The sequence below is a fragment of the Bipolaris sorokiniana genome (genome assembly GCF_000338995.1).
Source record: "Bipolaris sorokiniana ND90Pr unplaced genomic scaffold COCSAscaffold_3, whole genome shotgun sequence".
In the NCBI taxonomy this organism is placed as follows: domain Eukaryota; kingdom Fungi; phylum Ascomycota; class Dothideomycetes; order Pleosporales; family Pleosporaceae; genus Bipolaris; species Bipolaris sorokiniana.
In genome coordinates, this window is record NW_006911897.1 from 2,247,349 (window position 1) to 2,261,840 (window position 14,492).

Here is a 14,492-nt window from a genome sequence, read left to right on the forward strand (position 1 = left end):
GGGGGGGGGTTGGCAAAGGAAAGGAAAACAAGATTGTGGCTGATATTGCTCATTGCCGTGTGGGTATACTATGGGAAGAAGAGGGTGTGGGGAGAGAGACAGAGGTAATGTGGGTGATCGACCGTTATTTTCTTTGTTTGGCTAAAGAAGAAGGAGAAGAAGGAGAAGAAGAAGAAGAAGAAGAAGAAGAAGAAGCAGGGATTATGTGTGCAAAGTGAATTTCCGAGAAAGAAAGAAAAAAATTATTGGTATTAGGCTTTTTTGAACAAAAAAGAGATGGATGATGAATTAGGTAGTTGTAATGATTTTTCTTCGAGGGATGAAATTATTTTTTTACTTGTATTCTTTTGAATGACTACTCACGAGAATTCGACAGTGTGCAATTCTAAATATACAACTACGCAACACTTTACATACTAACAACTTTTCGTTTAACCACTCCCCGGAAGGAGAGAGAAAACAAAAAGAAAAACAAAAAGTTCATCGAGATCCTCAAATTCCCCTCCCCCATTCTCATTTTGCTTTTATCATTCCACTCTATTCCGTTTCTAGCCTGTCAACTTCTTTCTCGCTTTCTCCTTGATTTCCTCTTCAGCCCTACGATTGACCCAAAAATACGCAGCAAGAGAGATGAAAGAGCCAAAGCCAGCTGCCATAATCATTCTTCCGCGGAAGCCCTGTTTCCTCTTTAGCGCTTCATCACCACCAAGGATGACGACAGCCTTCTTAGACCACGTGTATTCTAATCCACTGTAGATGGTGGTTGAAGCGACAATAGCAGACATGCCTTGGACCAGCGTCTTGACGCCTTGTTCGCCGCCCAAAACGTCCTGGATCGACATGAGCAAGCCACCCGCCGCGGAGGTGGTGGCGGAGGGGTCGTGCAGCAAGTTTGTGCAAAGCAAAGTGCCGAGCAAGCTTAGCTGGAGGAATGTGTTGAGCTTGGAGACGGTGGTGGGGTGGACCTCCGCGCTCGGGAGGCTGAAGTCCCAGTAGCGTGCCATGGTCTTGGGTGCTGGAAGGCTGGCGTAGCGGTAGTAGAGGGCGGAGATGGCGAGGCTGACGTCTCTTCCGAGGATGAGGCAGGCTAGTGGCATGGGTAGGCTTCCGTTTACGGCGAGACATGTTACCAGTGTTGTCATGAGAAATTTGTCGGCCATGGGGTCGACTACGCTACCGACTACAGTCTGTAGGTTCCAGCGGCGGGCAATCCAGCCGTCGAGAAGATCAGAAAAGGCGGCGTAGACGAAGAGGGAGAACGCATAGAGATGCTGGTCGTGAATGATAAGGTAGCCGACTGCAGGAGTTGCTATGAGGCGGGAGAAAGTAAGCATGTTGGGTAGATTGTAGATTTGTTCATGGCGAGGCTTGTCGAGTTTGAGCGTAGATTTGATGGTTGTGGCGAGTTTGGCGGATGCCGAAGTAGATGGAACATGTTGCTATTCATTGTTAGTATTAATGTTCTCTTCATGGGCTTGAAGTACCACGTATGCAGTCGGATGTAGGCCGAGACGGGATATTGAATGACTTGGACAGAATACAAAAATAAAATAAAATGTAGGTGCAGTATATGTGACAAACAGTGATATAGAAAACAACCAAACAGACTGCTGCTTCGAATTGGAGAAGATACTACAGGCCAAAAAGCCCTTGTTGATAGAATCATGTGATTCTCGGCCCTTGAAGTATCGTGACAACCATCAGAGTGATGATGTCAGGACGCGCACAAACCTACCTCTGCATTATTTCGAGAAGCCGACGATTCCTTTGCCTTGTCCTCGATACCCAGTCTCCGCGTTGTCGATGTGCTAAACAGTCCAACATGCCCCTGACCACATTGCCCGTAGGCCGAGCTTCTCACAACTCTGCGGTGCTGGTATTTTTTTACGTCATTACGAGCCCAGGTTCCAGAAGCACGTGAGGCAGCCAGGTACAAAGAGGGCCAACCATGTGCGGGCCGGAAAATACTTCCTAGTCCAATTGAGGTGCGTGGGAGAGCTGCAGGGATGTGGCAAGGCGATATGGCCCTCGCCGCAGATAGGGGGGTCATGGATGCGGAAGCATTCGCGGGTTCGTGGTCGCTTCAAAGAGCTTCAGCACGAGGCTTCGTAGCTACTGTGGGAGCCATGCCAAGATGCGCTAGTGGCCGCATGCAGGACGCTGTTGAACGGACTACACAATACTGCATGTACGTATGTACGTGCCTACCTTTTCGGAAACATCTCCACACTGAGGTATTTGATAGCGATATACACACATATCGGAGTAAATCAACCCAATGCTTGCGGTTTCTCCTTGGCCTTGCAGGTTGCTCAACACCAGACAAGATTTCGCATGGTATATCCAGGCCGCCATCAAGATGAACTCAATTATATGCGCTAGACACAAGATTATGTAGCCGGAGGTTAGACTTAAGGGAGCTGAACAGCCGCTGCCGTTAAAATGGTCCACGGTACAGCCTCGATTCGGCCCATCAGTGTCACGCCGGTCAACGTACGGAACCTAGTCATTTGGAACTCACATATAGGTGGTTCTTGCATGCATTCGTCGGCTTGCCACCGGTAGCAATAATTGGCAGATTAGGGTTAAGGAAATCATTGTATTGGTGAACGGGGGGTTGCACCTATTCGCACTACGGCCGCACTGCGGTCACCTTGATGCAGACGATAGCAGCCACAAACCCAAGGCCTTGTACACGGGGAAGAGCATGTGCTCGATACGACGCCAGCCCACTTGCGCAGGGTCCAGACTAGGAGTGGTGAGGGAATCACAACGACACAAGGGTCAATCAGGTGCGCAGGATCGGGATGGACTTGGACCCCTATGCAGATGTCCCCCAATTTCACAACCTGGGGACGGGTGGTTGTTGCTCGATTGCATCCATGAGCAACCTATGTCTGCACAACTGCCACTGCTGATGACGAATTTCGGAGAGTTTCATGTCAGTTTATTCACTGCGATTGCTCGCTTCGGTTCTTCCCGGATGTTCTTTCCGACAATCACCGTTTTTTTTTTGCGGTCATGTTCGGCGGTTTGCCCGATTCTATAGCTGCGAGTGCCTGTCCTTATTGTTCCACGGTGGGGCGACTCTTTCATTGCCCCTGAGTTGAGAGTATTGAAAGCTTGAATCATTGTTCGAGGGACTCACCGGCGATATGCCCTATTCCTCAATTAAAGCCATTTGGCCGCAAGTGTCGCAAGAACCGGATCTACTGATCTTCGCGGGCTATACCGAGCAACGAAATGCACCACCGACTCACGTCCGAAAATCCACGGCGGCCCGTATTTGGAATGCCACATGATCGCGGTCCGCGGAATTGGGAGACCGTGTTGACCCGTCCAGAGAGTGTCTCGACCGAGTAGCACCGGTGGTATTCAGAGACAGCAAGTCAGCCTCGTGGTCTACCATTGTTCCCGAACGAAGCTGAAACAGATGCACCGTTGCTTCTGGTCAGCTTGTAAGCTGAGTGTTGTTCCCCAAGGCTGATGGAACACGATGCACTGACACGATGCACTTTTTTCGCGGGCCGCCTCTAGCTACGAGTAGTTGCAGTCGCTTAGCATTAGAATTAGGGTTTGGGTCGTCCATGTGTCATGATTTCCGCATGAAGAAGGGACTAACGACGAGTTGGTGACTTGGCTTGGTTAGTCGACCATTGTGTCCGCTAAGGAACTTTAAAAGTCACCAGCATGATGTTGTCGGCATCGATGGCGCAATTGCAATGCGTTAGATCAAACTCAGCAGCTGAACGGACGTGGAAACGTTCCAGAAGAAGATGGATTGTTACTGGAGCGGGCAAGACTCGCGATCTGGACAGGCGAGCGTGCTCGCTTGAGCAATGGTTATGCAAGACATGTAATGTTTGGACGCCGGCCGAAGCATCAGCACAAAAAGGAACGCCCCGGATTTCTCGAAGATGATCGTCAAGATCAGCCCGGGAGTGTACCCGTCGGGTAGTCTTGTGATGGCAGAATGCAACAACGATTACGTTGCTTTGATGGACCAGACCTCTTGTGCAAGTGGGTGATGGAGATGAAACTGGCGGCAGTCTGATACAGACCCTCAATATCTGATACACGGATAGCAGATCGACGACGAAAACGACGACCAAGAGGGCGCAAACGACGCAGCATCGGCTACAGGGTCTCTGCTGGTAGGGCGCATGTAGGTGTATGAATAATGGCAATGCTCGTCACGCCTGCCGTAAACCGGTGGCTGGCAAAGATCAACGGCGATGGGGGGTGATGGGTGTGTGGGCTGCAGTTTGTCGCATTTACCCGTATTCGTGTGAACTGGTTGGGGGGGAGGGGGGGGGAGGCATGGGGTCGCCCACGTTTACGTTCACGTTCACGTTGACAAGCAGAAGCAGGGACAGAAAAGGGGAATTACGAATGTAGATTGTGGCTGGCAAACGGCTAGAGTTGCCAGCCTCGTGGGCTGCTTTGGGTTTGTGAACCCAGTCGCCCAACGATGGCGGTTGACCCAAGGCTAACCGTCTGGCCGAAAGCGGATAGACTTGATATAGCGTTTGGTGTGCACAGAACGTGAATCATGGCATCTAGGCCTCTTGTGGTGGTTGTGAGGGAGACAGAATCAGAATGGTGGCAGTGGAGAATACGTTGGGCCACGTGCGTCCGAGTGGTTGGCGGGCTATATCAAGAAACATTAATATCATGGGGCGACGTTGCCATCATGTCATTTTACAAGACGGAGGTCTTAGCGAGGCCAGCCCGCCCGCTTTTGAGCGGCAGCTCGTCACCCGTTTCGGCAGTCGGCCTAAGGGCCAATAGGTTTCAGAAATGCAACCTCGAGGACCGCTAACGCAGGTACAAATCTCACACCAGCCGAAATGGCTGGTTGCTCCGACAAGTGTATCATGACTAGCTGCGAAAAAGATGGCAGGGCGGGAAATTGTTTTCGGCAGCGGCACTGCAAGTCCCACTGGCGGGCGCAAGCGTGTGTGGAAACGTGCGCCCATGTTTACTTACTACCCAAAGCCAATATTGGATGGACGGGCGTGTGATATAGAGCCGGCCATGTGTCGGAGAGGGGGAAACAAGGCGAGGTGATGGCGGTCAAGAAGCATGGACGCTGTCTGGTGTGATTGCGAATGTGTGCAAGATTGGGTGGCGGCGTGTTATTAGCATCCCGGCAAGTAGTTGGTGACGGGTGAATTGGGGAGAGAGGGAGGTCTAGGTCTAGGTCTAGGTGTCTACAGTACACCTATGGGCGGACGCGGGCGGAAGGCGGGCGCACAGCAGCAGAGTTACTAGTTGCGTAGCAGAATTCCCCACCGTTTTTTGGGGGGGGAGGGGGAGGGTGAGTGGAGGGTAAGGGAGGGCAGGGTAAGCCAGAGTAAGAGGGCAGCGGCTGGCATCAGATAGGAACGGTCAGCCAGTGACATCAGGGTGTAGTGATTGCATGAATATCGAGAGCAACGGGCATCCATGTTGTCCCAAAGCGGGCAGCGCTTGCACGCAGCAGGGCATGCGGCCGAGGCGAGCAAAGACGAGCAAAGGCGAGTGACTAGTTCCCCGACCAATCGTACCTGCCGACGGCTCATGTCGGCTAGCCCAAAAGAAATCCTGAAACCGCTCCCACACTTGACTGGCGAGCGGGCAAAGCGTCACGCCGAGCAGCGAGCTTGCATGCTGTGGCAGACGGCGTGCCGGGCTTGTATGGACGACAAGAGCCCAAGTGCATCGAGGCAACGAGGCAATCTGATCAATTGAGTGCATGGACGGGGGATGATGGGGATAGGGATAGGCAGAGGTAGAGGTAGAGGGGAGAGCATTTGGACAGGGCAACGTGGACATGAAGAGATTTGCAAAAAAGACCATGGGCGCTCCCGCGCGGCGGGCTCAGGGTGCTGTTTCAGATGGAGATCAAACCACGACCGCAGGGTCGATTTGTGGTGTTGGTGTGCATCTGACTGTATGTGGTGTAGTTGGGTGGGTGCGGATGTAGGTACGAGATGGACAGAAAAGCGGCCGTGGATGGAGATAGTGGTGAGCAGAGCAGTCGCAGCGAGGCTGGGTAGCCTACTACTGCGACTGGCTGTGACGCACAGACGAGCGCGATTTGAGCAAGAGTGCAGGTGTGATGTACCTGCAGCAGTAGTCCGCAGTTGGAGTGGGCGGTCCAAGCAGACTGGCACATGCCGAGGATGGGGAAAGGGAGGGCGCGTGTTTGGTACATGTAGATCAGAGGGCTAGCTTGCAGCAAAGGGTACTAGTAGGTAGAAGGAGGGTAGTAGTGTGTGTGTGTGTGTAATGGGCAGTGGGAAGTGCGAGTACGAGTGTATGAGTAGTGGTGGTGGTACAGGATAGTCGCAGTGGCATAGGGCGAGTGTGCCGGCCACGGCAAGGAGCGGCAAGAAGAAAAATAATCGTGTCGCAGTAAGCAAGGCAAGAGCAAGGTGAGATGTGATGAGCGGTTATGCAAAGAAAAGGAAGTGGGGGGGGGGTGGAAGGTGATGGAATGGATGGATGGATGAGACCCGCTGATAGCAGAGGAAATACTAGTAATGTGTGTGTGTGTGTGTGTGTTATTGTAGTATAGGAAGGCGGCATCCGAGAGGCGGCAAGGGACCTTTCCTGTATAGGGTGTAAGTAAGTATGTATGTTCATGTACGTACGTATGTATCCGGGTGGGTGTTCATGATCACAGGACTGGTAGGACTGACGCAAGACAGCAGCCAGCGGCCAGCAGGACCCATCGCTCAGGTCCCAGCAGGTCCCAGCAGGTCCCACCCGGTGCATCCATCCATCATCATCCAGCAGGTCGACCCATGGGAGGCCGCGGCATGCATGCAAAGGGAATGGCATGGCCTCCCACGGCCGCCCATGGGCATGCGAGGGCATCGGCGGGCCAGGCCAGTGCGCACACGCCTCCCGGCCCACGAGTCGCCATGATCCCTGTCCGCCAAGGAGGGCGCGAGCGGGGCCCTCGGAGCCCCAATTGGCCGCGCTACGCGCACAGGCCGCGCTGCTGGTTGGCGTGCGGAAATAGATCAATGTGAGACGACTAGGCTCCTGTTTCACTCGCCCTCCGACACCTAAAGCTGCCGCTGCCCCCTCAGATTTGCGTTTCGCATCCCCCTCCCAACGCCGTCCCTTCGTGGTCATCCTCGAGACTGCTATCTGAGGCAGGTTCCTCACGTTTTTATTATCCGCCTCACGTTCACGCGTTTTATTGTCTACTCCTTTTAAACATAGCCTGACACTCTTTCGTTTTCAACTCCTGGCAGGTCCTCGACGACCCATTCCACGTGCTGCTCCTCCCGCACAAGCCCTCTGACGTTGGCTCCCTCAAACCACTGAACACAAGACCCAAAAGTGTTGCAGCCCGCCATGTATCAATCCGCCCACCATGCCCAGATGCCGCCGCCCCAGGCACGCTCCGTCGCACCTGAGACCTTCTTACTCGATCAGGACGCCCAGCAGAGCCTTCCCCCAGACTCTGTCGTTGCCCTGCAGCAGGTCGACAACCGTATGTGTACCCACTGCATCTCTCGCCGCCTGCGCGCATTCAAACTGACACGCCACCTGCACCACAGTCAAGTACTTTCTCATTTCCGCTCCTGTAGACTGGCAACCCGACCAGTACATTCGCCGCTTCCTGCTCCCCACTGGCGAGTATGTCTCGTGCGTTCTCTGGTAAGTCTGCCGCCACCTTCATCTGCACCCCGCACCTTCTAACCCCGCCGCGCTTTGCAGGAACAACCTTTTTCACATTTCCGGTACCGACATTGTAAGATGTCTGTCATTCAGATTCCAGGCTTTTGGCCGCCCCGTCAAGAACTCGAAAAAGTTCGAAGAGGGCATCTTCTCAGATCTGCGCAACCTCAAGTCTGGCACAGATGCCTCCCTTGAGGAGCCAAAGAGCGCATTCCTCGACTTTCTCTACAAGAACAACTGCATCCGCACCCAAAAGAAGCAAAAGGTCTTTTACTGGTACAGCGTGCCCCACGACCGCCTCTTCCTCGATGCTCTTGAGCGCGACCTGAAGCGCGAGAAGATGGGCCAAGAGGCCACCACCATGGCCGTCAGCGAGCCCGCCCTTTCCTTTGAGTTCGATTCATCACAGTCGCTTTTCGAGCAGCTCACCAAGGCTCAACAAACAAACTCTTCTTCTTTCAACAACAACGTTCAGCCATCGTACCCCACCGCATCGCCCGATATGCGTAGCATGGAATCGATGCCCCCACCAACAATGGTGCCCGTCCAGCAGTCAATGCCTTCGATGCAGCAGCCAATGCATCCCGAGGACCCAATGGCCCACTACCACCAGCAAATGTCAATGCCTCCTTCAATGCCAAACAACATTGTAAAGAGCAGAGAGCAACGCGAGATGAGCCAGTCTTTCCAGTACGACCGTAACGGCATTCCCTTGTCTCAGATCCACCAACGGCACAGCTCCATGCCCGCATACATGGAGTACTCGCCTGCGCCTTCCTTTGTCTCTTCTCACTACGAGGACTACAGCACTCGCGGCATGTCCTTTGAGCCATTGACTCCTCCTCAACACCAGATTGGCCTTGGTGCCGAGCCTGCATACATTGCGAACGAGGACACTGGTCTCTACAGTGCCATCCCAGACCTTCCAGCTCCCAACACCTTCAACCCGTTGATGAACCTTCCCCCGTCCAACCTGATGGGCCCTGGTTATCCCGGTGTTTCAAGGCCGTTTGCTCCTGGCAACGTCTACTCGGTCATCGAGGGCTCGCCTACCTACAAGCAACGGAGAAGGCGCTCTTCCCTGTCTGCTGGCATTGCTGCTGCCGTCACTGCTTCCGGTGCCGGTGCCCACCAAGTCCACCGCCCCAGTGACTTGAGGCGGTCAATGTCAAGCTCAGTTGTTCCCCTAGCTGAGGTCGACGAGAGCACACACAACTCGCCCAACAGTGCAAACGGCGCAAGCTATGCTCCTCCCCAGATGCCAGAGTCCAAGCCAGCCTTTGACATGTCTCGTCAAGGAACCCCGCTCAACACTGTTGAGGAGGACCCTGAGCCCCAGTCAGCTCCTATGCAGCACGACGACCTCAACAACCTGGTCAACGGTGAGCTGTTTGAGAGCCCTCTGCAGCACAGCGCCATCGCTCGTACCGCTGGCACTGGCGGCCCCATCTACAGGCGCGCCCGAAGTGCCACCATGATGGAGATTGGCCCATACCCACAAAAGTCGCACTCGTGCCCGATCCCCACATGTGGTCGTCTCTTCAAGAGATTAGAACACCTCAAGAGGTAAGCGCGCGCAATTTCCTGTTTTCTCTGCCTCATGTTTCACCACGTTGTTCCTTGCCCCACTATTTTTGGTTGTTTTGCATAGACGCTGACCCCCGGCGCTTAGGCACGTGCGTACCCACACTCAAGAACGACCATACGTTTGCCCGTTGTGCAACAAGGCTTTCTCACGCTCAGACAACCTTGCCCAGTATGTTATCTCCTCGCTAGCAACCACCCAATCAAACAAGCAAAATGCTAATTTAGTTTTATTAGACATCGTCGCACACACGAGCCCCGCGCTGACGGCGAGCCGCTGAGCGATTACCAAGATGAAGACCTGGAAGGCGAGGATGATCATCTCCAGTCGCTCGAGGACGATCTGTCGCCTGAATCTGGCAACGACTACCTCTCTGGCCTGTCTCACTCAATCAACGACATTCCTGGTCCCGGCCTAGGCATGACCATGGCGCCGCCACAACATGGCTTGATGGCGGGCAGCCACTACTGAGTAGGCACCGTTTCCGCCACCACCAACAGTCCCATCACGACGTTACACACGTGAAATGAGCATCTCGGCGTAGTCAAGGCGCAGCGATCTAGAAGGATACCTCTTTGTTTGTATTTTTTGTTTTTTTGTTCACATCTTCTCTTCCGACTTTGTGTTTTAATTTGCTAGACCGAAGTCTGTCTTGGGGCATAAGTGCTGCATTGCATCCCATCCTGTTTTCTTTTTTCCATCCATCTTCCTCTTTCTTCCAGCCGTTTGAGCAAACGGACGGTTTTCGTCACCGGATATTGGCTTGTTAGGCTTGGTCATGACAACTACGAACATGATTACCCTTTTTTCTCTTCTGCTTTTCAAATCTCATTGTTTGATTATATTCGATTTTTTCCCTCTTTTCTCTTCTTCGGTCTTTCTTGCCTGTCGCATCCATCCTGCCAGAGCGCTCTTTCTTGTTTTCTTTTCTTGTTGGTTGTGGGAAAACACATATCCTAGCTGTTTGGCGGCATCGTTTTGCTTACAAAAGTCATGGGGGTGTTTTGGGGAGAAAGGGAAAGCCTTATTAGCTGTTGTCGTTGTTGCAAAGACACATTATATACACATTTACACTTCACACCTTGTTCTTTCTCCATCATCAAAATGTGTCTTGTTTACCTTCTATTAAGGATCGTTGTATCAATATGGTGAGTGTCGACGCTTAATACTTGGAGTCATTTACACTCCTACTCAAATACATTTAACCCAAAAGAAAAAAAAATAGAAATTCGTTCATTCTTCTTGTGCCCTGTCTCGTTTTCGCTATACAGGTACGTGAATGTCCCCTTTGGTTTGATGAGGACCTCATTTTATTTGTCCGGCGTGAGGGTCCGAGTTCTTGGAGAAGATGTTCAAATCTCCTTCCAGCCTTTTTTTTTTTAAAAAAAAAATCCTTTCGTCCGTCTTTTGTCTTTGTAATCAACGTGGTTTTTTTGAGGGGGAGGGGAGTTTTCCCTTTCAATCTTTGGTTTTATCTTTGATTTGTTATGTACAATACGTAGGGGTTTACCGGTGTTATTTCTCGCTCAATCTTCCATCATCTCTCATCGCCCGTAATATGTGGCAAGAGTTCGGATGGATAAGAGAGAGAGAGAGAGAGAGAGAGAGAAACGGTGGTTTTTCTCACAAATTCAATCGCGGAAAGGGCTGTGTAGGTTACACTTTTCTCATCGTCGTTCTTTTCTGACATTACCATGATATCTACCACGGTTATCTCTCTATCAAAATTTCCCTCTTCGGTCCTTCCCTTCCTTTTCCAGCCCCGTACCCCGCTCTCTCTCTCACATACTCTTTCTTTCTCTCGTTTTCCTCCTAACTAGGATAAGTCGCACGTTCGGAGGCCGGCCCACCGCCACCGCCGTCACCCACCCTTTGTTTCACAATCCCGTTACATCTTACCGGCTGCACTGCACAGTTTTACCTTTTTTTCTTTGCTTTTTGCCCCTCCCAATCCACCCACCCCCGGTCTCGCCACGTTTTTTGCCTTTTCGGCTTGGGGGGTTGGGAGCCTGCGGTTGCGCGGGCGTTGTGCCGGTGCGCCGAAGAACCCGCAAGTGCCGTGTGTGAGATTTTGTGCGAGCGGGTGGGTTTTTTTGAGGGGAGGAGGGAGGTGTTTGATCGGCCTTTTGTTGTCTGTGTGTAGATACATATACGGTGTTATGCGGGGCGGATACGTTTAACCCGTTCATTATTTTACATCTCCCGTACACGTCTGTGTGTGCTTGTGCAATTTGGTGTATTCGAACTGTTCGTCTCAAAGTTTTTTTTACTTCACATTGTAATTTGGCAAAAAGAGAAAGGTATGCAAGAAGAAATGATTAAGTTTGCTGGCGGTTTTCTCCGTCACACAAAGTCGTCGTCATCGTCATCACTGTTGGTTGCGACTCTGCTCGCCCTTTGATTACCATATGCTGACACACATACGCCTTTTTCGTGTTTTTAAAATTGAACTTGACTTTGCTTTTCTGGATTGGTTTGCTTTTGGGGCTGCTCGTTATTTTACTGTACACTTTTGGGCTACGTGTTTGGTTGCGCAATTGTGCAGCCTTCTGGGGCGGGCTTATCTTACATGAGATGATAGTGGCTTTGGGGGGCCTTGCCGGGAGGAGGGGGTAGTCTAGAATGTTGGAGTAGGTTTTTTTCACGGACGGTGACATGCCCGTGCTTGGAGATTTGTCGTGCACGCGGTTCGGAGGGGGCCTTGGTGTGGAGACGGTACTGCAGGTTGGAGGGGGGTGTTGGTCACGTACAGGAACAGCACAGGTTTACGAGGCTGGGTGTTTCAGGTATATTTGGGGCGTTTGCTTCGTCGCCACGGCTCCGGTTAGAGCGGGGGCCGGGGTGCGGGTGTGCCTGGCGCCGAGCTCGCGATAAACGGACGGGAGGTTGAGCGCCGCGCGTGCGATTGCGGGAAAAGGAAGGTCATATGCAAAAAAGGTGAGGGGTACAGGGAAGGGCAAAGAAGGAATAATGAGAGAAATTGCTGCTTGCATTGCGCCGCTAGATCGGGATTGTGCCTTTCGATCGCGATTGAATGTTGGATGGGATCGCGATCGAGATGGGTGATGGTAACATTCAATGTATTCTTTTATGAGGGGTTCTTTTCGTGTTCTTCTTCTGATCCTTCTTCTGGTTCTAATTTTACGTTCGCGCACTCTTCTCTACGTTTGTTTGTTTGTTCGCTGCTTGTTCCTTCGCTTGTTCGTAGATGAGGGTGTGTATACTTGAATGCGCTGTTCAACTTGTCTATACTTTTGATCACAGAAAAAGTCAAAGGTTGCTTGTAATATTGGAATTCGTACGGACTTATTGTTCAGTCGATCAAACTACAGTGTGAACTCATGATCGATGATACTGAAGTGATAGAGAAGTGAGTTTCAGGGAGTACCCTAGAAGGGTGTAGGTCACATGTTTGGCCATTTCATTTGTAACGCTATCATAAGCTTATGTAAAAGACCATCTTTTCAACACACGAGTCCATGGTCTACAATCCCTGAGAAGACAGTTACGGAGATGGATGGAGAAGTGGACGTTCATTTGCATCGCCTTTATACGAACTGGCGTATGCAGGTACACGTTTACCGCATTCCTTCTTCGTAATACTGAGAATTCATATTGCTACATTCATCAAAATCTACCTGGAATATGTGAGCATATTGTACATACGTTGGTTCCTTTATATTTTAAAGTTATATAACTCATACAAGACCAACAGCACCTCACTGGCATACCATGCAGTGACTACGGTCTGACACATCAGTATTCTCTCAAGCCAAAACTCATGCAACTATATAAGAGGAGTACTTTATAAGTAGGATATGTAAATGCTCGAGTTCAACAAGACGAATCATTGAAAGAAAGGGCGTAACTTCCGCAGACCACAGTTCTCCATTCTGGCTGCTATGAAACAACAAACTTAACTGAACATACATGATTTCAATGAGTAATATAGCTTTCGAGTTTCCTCTCATCAACAGTGCATCACTCCTCTCTGATGTTGATACATTCGCCCTTTCCACCTTCCCAAAATGCCACTATCCTCTTGGCGATTGTTTCAGGGTTTAGCACTTTGTTCTCAGGAGCTACAGTCCCTTCGACATGAACCAAGCCAAAATGAATACCACCGTCGCCAAAATAGCGACGGAAGCTATCCACCATGTTCTTCTGCGCGGCCTTGACCAGACTCAGTGAAAGAAGCTGCGGAATAGGATCCCATGGCAGGTGGCTGCTTGTGACAAGAAAAGCAGGCTTGAGAGAGATGTTGGATTTGGCGAGGCCTTGGAGCTTTGGGATGTAATGTTGTGAGATGATGTAGAGAGATAGATTAGTTGTCTGGGGTAACGGTCAGTGAATATTACGCGATAGGTTATGTGGATGAGCATGTGGGAGAAGGAGATCCTACCTTGAAGTCCTCCTCGATTTCCTCAACATCCACGCCCAGGACCTCGCCTGGCTTGACGCGCGCGGCGTTGAAAAAAATGACTTCCACATCCTCACCCTCGGTCAGGCTATCAAGCTCCTCGAGTACACTAGGAATCGATTTGAGATCTGCAAGATCGATGCGTAGAGTATCAACCTTGACATTAGAGTTGCCTTTCGAGACAAAAGGTGCATCTTCATTCTGGAGTCGTTCTGTGTTACGCGAGAGGAGAATAATATGGGTTATGCCCTTGGGGGCAAATTCCGCAGCCACATTGTCACCTATACCAGAACCAGCTCCGAATACGATAAGAGTACGCGCCATGATGGAGATATTGTACAAGTTCAAAGTGTGCTGCTTCAAGCAGTGATGATAGCGAGCATGTAGGCCGAGGCTACGACTTTATACCAGCAGTCTTCCAGGGAATCTTGAGGTTGTGCGCTTGTGATATTACCAAGTGTCGCTAGTTCTGAATGATTTCATTTCTATTACATGGTTATTGGTTGGGTGCATGTACACGGGCGATAGGCAAGGCGTACTGAACTGGGCCACCTCATGTAGTAAGATTCCTACGTAGAACTGTTTCCTATGTCTCAAGAGCTTTGTCAGCACTTGTACATCGTTGTATATTGCGTGACATAGCGAGTATGTGACACAAATTGTATGCCACAATATTTCTAAGTTTCATGCAAAAGGTTGATGTAATGTCGACATGAGGCATGTTTCCAAACCGGGTGGTAGTTGGACCCACAATCACCCGGGCGCGCTATGCTAGTGCGGCGCGTCATACTGCAGCCTCCGCCTAGA

At 51.2% G+C, this 14,492-nt stretch overlaps 4 protein-coding genes across 4 annotated transcripts; 1 reads left to right on the top strand and 3 right to left on the bottom strand.

Moving 5' to 3' along the window:
* Positions 1–312: 312 nt before the first annotated feature.
* Positions 313–2,075, bottom strand: COCSADRAFT_34516 (uncharacterized protein). The gene is made up of 2 exons (XM_007698443.1): positions 1,736–2,075; positions 313–1,439 (listed from the first exon to the last, which is right to left on the bottom strand). The coding sequence occupies exons 1-2, from the start codon at positions 2,048–2,050 to the stop codon at positions 549–551; spliced, it is 1,206 nt and encodes a 401-aa protein (XP_007696633.1). The 5' UTR covers positions 2,051–2,075; the 3' UTR covers positions 313–548.
* A 3,519-nt stretch (positions 2,076–5,594) lies between these two features.
* Positions 5,595–7,250, bottom strand: COCSADRAFT_352733 (uncharacterized protein). The gene is made up of 3 exons (XM_007699119.1): positions 6,639–7,250; positions 6,593–6,597; positions 5,595–6,232 (listed from the first exon to the last, which is right to left on the bottom strand). The coding sequence occupies exons 1-3, from the start codon at positions 7,126–7,128 to the stop codon at positions 5,876–5,878; spliced, it is 852 nt and encodes a 283-aa protein (XP_007697309.1). The 5' UTR covers positions 7,129–7,250; the 3' UTR covers positions 5,595–5,875.
* COCSADRAFT_292626 (uncharacterized protein) lies at positions 7,251–9,890 on the top strand. Its single transcript, XM_007699120.1, has 5 exons — positions 7,251–7,492; positions 7,560–7,659; positions 7,720–9,246; positions 9,353–9,436; positions 9,502–9,890. Exons 1-5 carry the CDS (start codon positions 7,354–7,356, stop codon positions 9,734–9,736), a joined length of 2,085 nt encoding a protein of 694 aa, XP_007697310.1. The 5' UTR covers positions 7,251–7,353; the 3' UTR covers positions 9,737–9,890.
* A 3,338-nt stretch (positions 9,891–13,228) lies between these two features.
* COCSADRAFT_179330 (uncharacterized protein) lies at positions 13,229–14,009 on the bottom strand (the record flags this gene model as incomplete). The annotated part of the gene is made up of 2 exons (XM_007699121.1): positions 13,229–13,597; positions 13,668–14,009. 2 exons carry the CDS (start codon positions 14,007–14,009, stop codon positions 13,247–13,249), a joined length of 693 nt encoding a protein of 230 aa, XP_007697311.1. The 3' UTR covers positions 13,229–13,246.
* Positions 14,010–14,492: the final 483 nt, after the last annotated feature.

What these genes read in the sequence shown, in the direction of transcription:
- COCSADRAFT_34516 (XM_007698443.1), bottom strand. Translation starts at nt 2,050, where the DNA reads ATGACCCCCCTATCTGCGGCGAGGGCCATATCGCCTTGCCACATCCCT. An exon ending in CTTCTCGAAATAATGCAGAG is followed by an intron (nt 1,440 to 1,735) that starts GTAGGTTTGTGC and finishes AACAATGAATAG; the next exon opens with CAACATGTTCCATCTACTTC.
- COCSADRAFT_352733 (XM_007699119.1), bottom strand. Translation starts at nt 7,128, where the DNA reads ATGACCACGAAGGGACGGCGTTGGGAGGGGGATGCGAAACGCAAATCT.
- COCSADRAFT_292626 (XM_007699120.1), top strand. Translation starts at nt 7,354, where the DNA reads ATGTATCAATCCGCCCACCATGCCCAGATGCCGCCGCCCCAGGCACGC. An exon ending in CCTGCAGCAGGTCGACAACC is followed by an intron (nt 7,493 to 7,559) that starts GTATGTGTACCC and finishes CCTGCACCACAG; the next exon opens with TCAAGTACTTTCTCATTTCC. An exon ending in AGATTAGAACACCTCAAGAG is followed by an intron (nt 9,247 to 9,352) that starts GTAAGCGCGCGC and finishes CCCGGCGCTTAG; the next exon opens with GCACGTGCGTACCCACACTC.